An 11,583-nucleotide genomic window follows, 5' to 3' on the forward strand; every position below is an offset into this window, starting at 1 on the left:
TCCTGTGTAAAACGAGAATGTGTCCTGCCCCTTGAGAGACCTAGGTTCATCTCAAGGGTCTGGTGCAGAATCAGTATCTGAGAGCTATTTTTACAGGTAAGCCTCACAACAGCACAAAAGGTGAACCAGATCCTACTACCCCAGTTTATAGATGAGGAACCAGAACATTATGGGACTCGGGACTTCCCTGGTGGTCCAGTGGTTAAGACTCCGTGGTTCCAATGCAGGGGGTGTGGGTTCAATCCCTGGTTGGGGAACTAAGATCCCACATGCTGCATGGAGCGGCCAAGAAATAAAAATAAATAAATAAGAATAAAATATTTTTTTAAAAAAAGTTATGGGGCTCGTCCAAAGTCACATGGCTCAGTGCAGACTGAAGTCTCTTCATGCCCAGTCCTGACTACTCATGACAGCTCCCTGTCTGAGACAAATCTGAAGCCAGATCAGCACATATACAACTTATCTACATGTGAAAAGAGATCTCATTTTTGAATTAACTAAGTGAAATACATCTTGGAGTATATTTATAATAGAAAGAGGTAATTTTTAGGGAGAAACTGCTGGTGAAAAAGCTGGCTCCAATGAACACTAAGATGACCTCATCCCCCCCCATTAATCACAAGGCAAACAAGTGCTTTAAAAGCCTCCAACAAATGGGGATGTGGCAGTGAAACTGAGGAAATTAACAGAAAGTAGGGGGAAAGCAGCACGGATCTAAGACTAACAGCCAGTGCCTACGACTAACAAAGCAACTGATGTTTAATAAGCATGACTCCTGGGCCACTCTGTCTCACTGTACAACTTCACATCAAGCCTGTCTGACTATCTATAAAACTGAGATTAAATCTCACAGGGGAGGGATTTCCCTGGTGGTCCAGTGGCTAAGACTCCATGCTCCCAATGCAGGGGGCCCAGGTTCGAGCCCTGGTCAGGGAACGAAATCCCACATGCCACAACTAAGAGTTCACATGCCACAACTAAAGATCCGTGGGCACTTCCCTGGTGGTCCAGTGGTTAAGAATCCGCCTTCCAGGGACTTCTCTGGTGGCGTAGTGGTTAAGAATCTACCTGCCAATGACACAGGTTCGACCCCTGGTCCAGAAAGATCTCACATGCCGCAGAGCAACTAAGCCCGTGTGCCACTATTGAGACTGCATGCCACAACTACTGAAGCCCGCGCACCTAGAGCCTGTGCTCCACAACAAGAGAAGCCACAATGAGAAGCCCACGCACTGCAACAAAGAGTAGCAACGGCTTGACGCAACTAGTGAAAGCCCACGTGCAGCAATGAAGACCCAACGCAGCCAAAAAAAAACCAAAAAGAATCCACCTTCCAATTCAGGGGACACGGGTTCGATTCCTGGTCGGGGAACTAAGATCCCACGTGCTGCTGGGCAACTAAGCCCACACGCCACAACTACTGATCCCGCGCCGCAACTAGAGAAGCCTGTGTGCCGCAAAGAGCCCACGTGCTGCAACTAAGACCCGACGCAGCTAAATAAATAAATAAATGTAAATAAATTTAAGAAAAAACCAAAACAAAAACAACAAAAAAACGAGGTATGCCTGTACATTTCTACAATCATCTGAAAGGTTACAAAACTTAATAACAAAAAAAAAAAATCCCACGTGCCACAACTAAGACCCAACTCTGCCAAAAATAAATAAATAAATAGATTTATTTTTTAAAAAAGAGGGTTTCCCTGGTGGAGCAGTGGTTGAGAATCTGCCTGCCAGCGCAGGGGACACAGGTTCGAGCCCTGGTCTGGGAAGATCCCACATGCCGCGGAGCAAATGGGCCCGTGAGCCACAACTACTGAGCCTGTGCGCCTGGAGCCTGTGCTCCGCAACAAGAGAGGCCGTGACAGTGAGAGGCCCGCGCACCGCGATGAAGAGTGGCCCCCGCTCGCCGCAACTAGAGAAAGCCCTCGCACAGAAACGAAGACCCAACACAGCCAAAAATAAATAAATAAACAAATAAATAATTTTTTAAAAATAGTAAATATATATTAAAAAAAAGAAATTAAAAAAAAAAGCTGAGAATTATAAAAAGAAAAAAGAAAGAAAAGTTGGAAATAACCAAATGTCCAAAAATTGGGAAGATATTAAACTCCACCATATCTACAGAAAGAAATAGTATACAGCCATTAAACGTAATTATTTCCAAGACAGTGAAAGACACTAGAGAATATCCACAATTTAATGTTAAGTGAAAAAAAGCTGGAATATATACAAATGTATGTGAGCACAGAAAACACCCAAGCAGTGGCTTTCTCTAAATGAAACGACCAGCAATTTTTATTTTCTTCTCTCTAGTTTTCTAAAGGTTATACAATTAGTATAGACAGAAACAGAACATGTTTTTGTTCTTGTTTTAAATCATTACCTCTCTGCCGGATTCTTAGTAAACAGTAGGTCAATAAAGTTGTGGCTAAAATGGCAAACTTGCCTGAGTTTGGGCTTGTGCTACTTGGGAATAAGAAACGCCACTGAGGGCTTCCCTGGTGGCACAGTGGTTAAGAACGTGCCTGCCAATGCAGGGGACATGGGTTCGAACCCTGGTCCGGGAAGATCCCACATGTGGTGGAGCAACTAAGCCCGTGCACCACAACTACTGAGCCTGCGCTCTAGAGCCCGTGAGCCACAACTACTGAGCCCACGTGCCATAATTACTGAAGCCTGCGCGCCTAGAGCCCGTGCTCCGCAACAAGAGAAGCCACTGCAATGAGAAGCCTGTGCACCGCAACGAAGAGTAGCCCCCACTCACCACAACTAAAGAAAAGCCCACACGCAGCAACAAAGACCCAATGCAACCAAAAATAAATAAATAAATAATTTAAAAAAAAAAAAGAAACACCACTGATAAACTAATATAGAACTAGAACAATTACAATTATTGTCCTTAAATAAGTCACTTCAAATTTGGATGCACAACAGTGTAGATGGAGAAGCTGGGACTAAGCTGCAGGCCTCAGAATGGAGCCTCTACAGCAGGAGACGGTGGACACACGGGTCAGAACAAAACACACTCTTTTTAAGCACAGTTCCTCTCAGAAGTGGAACCAGGGCAGAGCTGAAAGAAATGGGGCAGCCCCAACACAGAACCTGAACCTGCACCTTTTGCAATCAGATACGGGCCTGTGCATCCCTGAAGGACCCGCAGGCTTTTCTGGAAAAGGGGCCGACTGATTTCTCTTACCTGAGCACAACTGTTCAATCTTTGTCAGATTCAACTGCAGAGACTCATTGATCCAGGCCAGCATGTCATGTCGACTGAGGTTATCACTGGTGACCGACGTTGAGTACACATTCACTGCCATCTTCTATAGCATGTGAGGAAAAGAGAAGGACTCGTGTTATTGGGCAGCAAGAAGGAGCAAGCATTTCCTGGAGTCACCAGAGCAGACCTGTGGGGACACTCAATTTATAAGCCTCACCTTCTTCACCAACAGGCCAAACCAGAGACACTAGGATTCCAGCCACGAGCCTGGATTTCCATGAATAAACACGACCTGAAATGAACTGCCCAACATCAGCCAGCCTAAAATTCAAGCCCCATTTTAATGTGATTGGTATAAAATTTTAAGCTACAAAAAACACTAAGTAAAGGAATGATTAAGTGTTTTATGAAGGGAGGCTGATGCACAAGCAAAAATGTTCTCTGCTTAGAAAACGTCAATCCAAGTTTATCCACTAACTTATCAAAATGTTTACACCAGTTTTCTTCAGATGGTGGGCTTTTGTATTAATTTCTCTTTATAGTTTCCACTATGAAGTTTTCCAAATTTTCTTTAAAGACTATGTCCACTTTTATAATCAAAAAAGTAAATAACCTTTTCAATAACCTAAGTACTACAAGGTGTTGGCAAATGACCTCACAGTGAAGAGACCTTAGTACCAATTCTCTGCTGAGTCTCCTGAAGACAGGGCATCTGAGGGCCTACTAAGCACCAGGAGCTTAGCAGACACTTGTCACTTAACCCAACAACTTGCTGCAAGGCTCACTTTATTCTCCTCATTTTACAGATAAGGAAAAAGGTGCAGCACAGAAGCCCTAGGAACCGGCAGCCAAGTCTGCCCGGCCCCATCACCCACATTCTTTCCCCTCCCCAAGAAAATCTGCCCCTCACCTTTCTGCCAGGCTTTCCAATTCAAAACAACAAGCACAGAGAAACACATTAACTGAAAATGTTTACCAAGCACTGTTCTAGGGACAGGGAAACAGATATGCAGGAAAGACAAGTTGCCTGTCCATAGGAAGCTCACTTTCTAGTACAAGTCTGACACTGACCACATACACAAACAAATGTCATTTCACGCGACCATTTACACAATGAGGGTGGAGGGGAATGTGGTCAGGGAAAGCCTCTCGGAGTGGATGTTTGAGCTTAAGAATCAGAAGGAGGCAACCCCGCGGAGATGTGGAAGAAGGGTGCCTTCAGCCCAGTGAGCAGAAGGGATAGCAGGAACAGAAGTGGGAAAAGAAGTGAAGAAGCCAGATCCTGTTAGGACTCTGCAGGCCGTGATGAGGAATTTAGATTTTATTCTTTAACTGTTAAGGAATCCATTGTGGGGATTTAAGTGGGGTAGAATCACATTCTCGTTTAAGTTTGAAAAAATCACCCTGGGACTTCCCTGGCAGACCAGTGGTTACGATGCCATGCTTCCACTGCCAGGGGCACGGGTTCGATCCCTGGTCGGGGAACTAAGATCCCGCAGGCCGTGTGGCACAGTGTGGCTAAAAAAAAAAAAAAAAGAAAAAAAGAAAAAGATCATCCTGACAGCTGGTGGAGAACAGACAGTGGGAAGGGAAGACTCAAGCAATACGAGATAAGGGCAGGTGTATCCAGATCTAAATGAAATCCATGGGCAATTACCATGAGGACACATGACTATAAAATATTAAATTTCACGATGACCTTGACACTTGTTATTTTCCTTGTTTCATATGACATCAATATGACCAACAGGAGGAAAAAAACTCAGAGCAAATTTGGAACCACCATGGGTCGCCATGCTCTCTTGTGGCACTTCATTCCTTCACCTAGCGACTAGCTAGACTTCCCACGTGTCTCCTGCACACCTCACGAGTCACAGCTGCAGAATGTGAGAGCCGGAAGACGAAGATCTCCCATCCAATCCCCTTTTTATGAACAGAGGTGACTGCGGTCTAGAGAGATAAATGACTTGGCAGGTCTGTGCCCTCACATCCCACATTCCCCCATCCCCCACAGCACTTGGCACACTGCCTTGCACACGACGGGCTCAGTAAATGCTACCTGTTTTCAGGCTGGCAGGAGACAGAAAAATGTGTCTGTGTAAACTTTTTTCAGAAAGCAAACTATCAACACTATTACTTAAACTTAAGTGAGAAAACCATGTTATACAAGGAGCCAACACAATTTAGTTCTTGACTCCACTGGGAAATTAATCCCACAGCACTTCATTCAAACCTCTGCAACTGTCATTACCTCTTCATTTCTGAATAATTCCCGGATGAGATCTGGACCAGTAGGCAATTTGCTCCATACCAAGAGCTGAGTATTTGAAGCTTGGGTTTGAACGTGAGGCTGTCACTCATTAGTTGTATGACCTTGGGCAAGTTACTTAACTTCAATATACCTCAGTTATCTTGTGAGTTAATGCTACCTATCTGAAAAGGGTGAGGTGAGGTTTAAATGAGATAATGCACAAAAAATGGTTTGGTATTAAACAAACAAGCGCCAGGGCGGGGAGGGACCTTGTCTCACTCATCCTCCTATCTCCAGCACCAAAAACAGTGCCTGAGACCTGCCACCACCATCTCTCATCTCCATCCACCACAACAGCCATCAAATTAGTCTCTAACTCAAACTGTTTTTACACAGCAGCCAAGGAGAATCTTCTGAATCAAAAATAAGACTAAGTGTCTCCTCTGTTTAAAATCCCCAAATGAATGAATAAATGAAATGCATACTGTGTGCAAAATGCTATTATCAGGTACCAAGGCGAGACACATCCAAACAAAAACCACCACAGTCCCAGGCTGAGCACTTGTAATCTATTTTGGCGACATTCATACACACATACATCGGGTAATGTGTGTGTCATGCTGCCATAAAATGTAAGCAGCTGGTTAAGCCACGTGTGTCTCCTGACCACACCCCAGCTCAGAAAACATTAATGGCCTTTCATCATCATATAATTCAAAACTCTTTCATTAGCAGTACATTAATACCTGGCCCCATGTGCTTTGCAAACTCTGCAACCACTAAATACATGGGGTTAGGCACCCTGTGGATGTGCAGTAAACATCCACTAACTCAACTACTTAATTGGCTCTTCCGGGCAGTCAAAACAGAGCCCAATTCTCAGAGCATCAGCTACAGCTAGCGACAGCTCACTCTTCCTCTACAAGGATCCCACTGCTTGGCGTCAATGGAAGACCCCATGAACACCACGCAAACCTCACCCCCTTAAAAGGCTCCTTGATCCAGGTTTCAAGTGCCTTGAAAAAAGCTCCCCCTTGCCTCTCCAGGTATCTCTTCTCCTTCAGCAGGTCTCCTAGCAGGCCCCCAAACCCACTTTGATTCACTGATGGCTGATGAGCACCTATTACTTTCAAGGCACCATACTGAGCCCTATGGAAAGAGGGGGAGGAAGGTGCCACCAGAAAAAAAGCAATGTGATCCTAAGTAAATACTTCACCTCTCCGGATCACAAAGAGCTCACCTGTAAAAGATGAACAATATCTTCATCACAAGATGGTGGTGAGGATTAAATGAGAATCTGAGTGAAAGCACAGCATGTCCTAAGCTTCCCTATGTGCCAGAAACCACTACACACTTTGACACACCACCGCAAAGGGCACATTGGATGAAACATGCCCTCTAGATCTGGTCCTCAGGGAGGCAGCATAATACAGAGGTTAAGGGCCTGGACTCAAGAGTCACAGATGTGGATTCAGCCACTTGCTGGACACCATAAAGCAAATCATCTCTCAGAGCCTCAGTCCCCTAATCTGTAAACTGAAGACAATAACTCTTAGAGACAGTGTAATATTAAATGATATAATGCCACACAACACCTGGCACACAGCAAGTGCCCAATTAGCAAACAGCTATGATTACTACTCTTAGAGATACCTCATTACAGAGGTGGATGGCAGGCCCGGTGTACCTTCCTTCAATGGGCCTCAGGAGTCTCATTCCCAAAATGGAGGAGAGGCCAAGCTCTGCCCTGCAGCACCCCAGGTCAGCTGTGAAGCAGGGACTGAAAAGGCACTGTTCATGTCACCTTGTTATATTGTCTTCCCAGTGAGCATATAAAATTATCTTTTCCAGGTATTAATTTTCTCATTTCCTGTCTTCCCACCATAATGTAGATTCCTAGAAAGCAGGCCTTTGCCCTCCTGCTCCTGGGTGTATAGCCAGCGCTTAGCACAGTGCCTAGCACCTAGTGGACGCTCAACAAATACCGATGAAGAAAGAAGGAAGTCCAGTGAGCTGGCATGCTTTTTGCTTTTTTGCTATGCACCACGACGAGAGCTTTCTGCATGTAGTATCTTTGTCCCCCGTTTTACGGACGAGAAAACTGAGGCCCAGAGAGGTTAAAGCACCTGTCCAAGATCGCACAGCAGGGAATTCAATACAGGTATGAATCCAAAACCCGAACTCTTAATCATCAGGCAGCACCGTCTCCTACAATGGGGGTCCTCAGACCTCCCAGCAGAACCCACTTCAACCACACACACGCCCCCTACCCGGCCCAGCCACCCCGGAACCTCCTGCCTCCGCCGTCCGGGCTCCACGCCTCGGCCGCGGCCCATAAGCCCCCACGCCGCCGAGAGGTAGCCCCCACTTCCGGCCCGAGGCCCCGCCCCCCGGCAGAGCGGAGAGCGCGCGCCCCCCAGCCCGGCCCGCGCGCGCCGGGTCACGGCCCCGCCCTTCCCCCACCCGGCCCGAACCGCACCGCTGAAGGGAGCGGCCCGAGCACCGCTCGCAGGACCCGCCGGCGCTCTACCCGCCCCGAGGCCCGCCCGTCCGCCCCCGGCCGCCGCCCCGTGCCCGCTAGCCGGCTCACCAGCTCTCGGCTGGACCGCGTCCGCTGACCGTACCCGGCTCCGGTTCCGTCTTCGTCTCGTTCAAACCGCCTGACCCCGCCCGCCCGCCCGCGCGATGACCTCACACGCACCCCACCCCCGTTACGCGCCGACGTAAAGGCTCGTCATCGCCCGCCGGCTCCTTTTATAGAGAGGGACTAAGCCGCGCACTGGGGGCGGAGCCCGACCCTTGATCGACGGCTGGGGTGCCCAGGGGGCGGGGCGCCGGCTGCCGGGGCAATGCAGCCGCGTGGTCTGCCGCAACCAATGAGATCCCTCCTCGGGCCGGGGTGACTCCGCCTAGAAGGCGGGATCCAGTTACAAATTCTACACCCCAGTAGCCAAAAAAATTGGTTTTACAATGAATTTCTACAAAAATGAGTTATTGGATAAAAAATAAATCAATACGGTCTTTGAGGAAGGACTTAAAAGTCACCTCAGAGACACATTCTGTGACTCTTCTATCTAGAATGACCCTATAATCTCATCATCCGTTTTTTTCTTAGTATAGTCATCTTGTTTGTTTATGCCTTTATTGTCTGCCTTTCCATAAATTCCACGGAAGCAAGGTTTTTCTCAATCCTGTTCCCACCGCGTCCCAGAGCCTGATACATAGGTTCTTAGTAGAGACTTGCTCAAAGAATGAACTACACCCACTTTACAGAAGAGGAAACTGAGGGTCACAGAGGTCAGCTGCCCAGCATCACAATGACTGATCCAGGTTTCTAGCTGGTTTCCTTGTCCAAATATCATTTATTCTTGTGTTCAACAAATATTTATTTTCCCTGATCAATCAGGCCCTAGGATTTTGGTGATGACCAAGAACCAGACATAGCCTCTCAGCTCTTAAAGTTTCCAGTCCAGCAGGGAAAGCAAAGCACGTAACTAATTACACATCACTATTTAATTACAAACCAGACAGTGTTAGGCAGGAGGAGGCTGTGGCAGGAGTGATGGCACCTGCATTGCAAGAGGTAGGGTCCTGGAGGCCTCTTCTGGGCTGGGTCTCTCCCTCCCCTGAGGCCTGGAGAGATGTTCAGGGAAGAATAGGTTGGGGAGCTGGGGCAGGAGCTATTTATCAACTGGCCTGGAGGCACTTCAATATTTTAACCACCAGTATACTGCTGGGTAGTCCCTCTGGTATGCAGCGCTCCAAGAGTGCAGCATGAGACCTGACCTCACCTGACCAGTATGGGAAGGCTTTCCAGAGTTGATAGTTGCCCTAAAATATGAGACGTTAACCCAGCACAAGAGTAAGGGTAGGAAAAGACAAACAAGAGGATGCAGCAAAGAGCCCTGCAACCATACGATTACAGCAGTAGTAGTAATATTAGCACTATAGTGAATTGATACGAAGTCTGGATAATTGAGTAAAGATGTTCATAAGTGATTTGGGCAATATAATGTGTTATCATCTTATACACAAGGACATTAAGTTTCCAACAGTTTCAGTGAATTTCATAAGTAGCAAAGCCAGCAGGCCTGGGTTCAAATCCTGACTCTGCTAGGAGTTAGAATCAAATGATGTGTGTAATGTTCTTAGACCACTCCTAGCACATAGTATGTGTTCAATAAATGTTAGTGATTTCGAAGTCCCTTTCGATTAATGTCAACATTCAATTACTGTCAACTGATTGTTGTCAGCAGTACCTAAAAGCCATTTTGGGTGGGGGAGGAATGGGTGTGGGGAATGAAAACCAAGTCAAGAAGAGCCTCAAGTGCCAGTCTAGAGTTTGAACATGGTTCTAGAGACACAGGACATCACAGGTTTCTGAGCAAGGGCCTCAGAAATAAAACTCATCTACCCTCCCAGGAGACAGCTCGCCAAAGAGGGAGGGCCACGTGATCGCCTCAGTCTCCACCCTCCTCCCTGAGGAGGTTAGCCAAGGTTGTCTGGGTCAGATTAAGCTTTGACTGAGAAAGGCCAGAGGGTAAACAGAAAAAAAGAACTTCCATCCAGCAGGTGAAAGTTGGGAGACTTTACTATGCGTCTCTAAGCTACCGTTTTAAAGTATGAGGTAATCTCATTTTCCCAGATAGAAATTGTGAGTCTCCTCTCCGAAAACAAAACAAACAAAAAGCTATGACTTCAAGACCCGAGTTTTCCAAATGTATGACAAGATTATTGAACTAAAAAATGGTGTCAGGTCTCATTTGCCTTGAGGACCTCACAAGCTCATGGAGGAGAGGACTGCAAAAGTAAGAAATGATAATACAGAGTGCTTTGTACTGAGATGGATTCTTCTATCTGTCCACAGGGAAGGAGGGCTCAGATTAGGGGATGTCTCTTAATGCTGCCTAGAATGGAGGCAAAGGAGGCTTCCTGGAAGAGGTGAGAACTGGAGGACCAGTCTGGCAAAGCGGAGAAGGCTGTTCCAGGCAGAGAACAGCACATGCAAAGACAGAGTAAGCAGTCCCAACTCCAGTAATAAAGTTAAACAGAAAGAAGGAAGAAAGGAAAGAAGGCAGAAAGGAGGGAGGGAAGGTAAGCTGGAAAAAAGTAAGAAGGGAAGGAAGCAAGAAAGGTAAATTGTACCATAGGCTGCAAAGGGCAGCAGGTAATTTCAGGATCCAAACACACACACACACACACAGATGCAGGTGAGACCAATGGATTCACAGCACAGATTCTAACTTACACCTCCTTTGCCACTGGCTGTGTGGCCTTGGGTATGTTAGACTTCTGAGCCTCAGTTCTCTTACCTATGATCACAGTAATCACTGCCTCACTTCAGGGTTGCTGGGAGGATTCTCTAACAGTAAACATTAAAGCAGCTGCCGTTCACTCAGCACTCACTACCCGCAAGCACTCTGCATGTGCTTCACATACACTGAATCATTTGATCCACACATCAGCCTTATGAGGTTACTATCTCCGTTTTACACTGGATAAACTGAGGCACAGAGTGGCTATGGAGCACATCCAAGACCACAAATAAGGAGGGGGTGAAGCCAGGAGAGGCATCCAGTCTGGCTGCAGAGAGGAATCAAGGATGAAACACAGGCCTGGAACAGAGAATCACTCAAGAAGCAGTTGGCTGGAAAACCAGAGGGACGGAGGTAAAGTGGGGCACCCTCTCTGTCTAGTGCTGATCCCCCACCAAACAGCCATGGAACTGTCCAGAGGTCAGTCCCTGCACCCCCAGGAGAGATCCCTTCCACAGATCTCTGGGGTGCCGGTTGCCAAAGCCACCCCCATCAACTCTCCCTAACAAGGAGCACGGGGACCCCAACATGATGGGGGGGAGGGGGGTGATGGACACAGTTTCAACGCCAGATGCTGCTGTTGCTATAGTTAGCATCTGAGCCCAGCTCCTTTGAAACACCTAGGTGAATATTACCTGTCCTTCCTTTTCAAGACTTTAATACATTAACATTGGATGTTACCATCACTACCAGCACCGTCATTAACACTGCATTGATTAATGGGTTTCGTTATCACAATGCCATTCAATACATGTGAGGGCTTACTACATGCCAGGCACCAGGCAAAGCAATTGAAC

At 46.9% G+C, this 11,583-nt stretch overlaps 1 protein-coding gene across 4 annotated transcripts in view; it reads right to left on the bottom strand.

Moving 5' to 3' along the window:
- The window catches only part of MAPRE1 (microtubule associated protein RP/EB family member 1), a 30,522-nt gene extending 22,322 nt beyond the window's left edge, over nucleotides 1–8,200 (bottom strand). For 2 of the 4 annotated variants that reach the window (XM_082432240.1, XM_082432238.1), the window contains exons 1-2: nucleotides 8,062–8,200; nucleotides 3,200–3,323 (exon numbers count right to left, since the gene is read on the bottom strand). In XM_082432240.1, coding sequence (XP_082288366.1) covers nucleotides 3,200–3,320 — 121 coding nt within the window. In that variant the 5' untranslated portion in view covers nucleotides 3,321–3,323; nucleotides 8,062–8,200. The remainder of the gene's footprint in view (nucleotides 1–3,199; nucleotides 3,324–8,061) is intronic. The other 2 variants (XM_082432241.1, XM_082432239.1) reach the window with 2 other exon arrangements.
- Between the last annotated feature and the right edge of the window lie 3,383 nt (nucleotides 8,201–11,583).

This window comes from Balaenoptera physalus (genome assembly GCF_965194825.1).
Source record: "Balaenoptera physalus genome assembly, chromosome: 16".
Classification (NCBI taxonomy): Eukaryota; Metazoa; Chordata; class Mammalia; order Artiodactyla; family Balaenopteridae; genus Balaenoptera; species Balaenoptera physalus.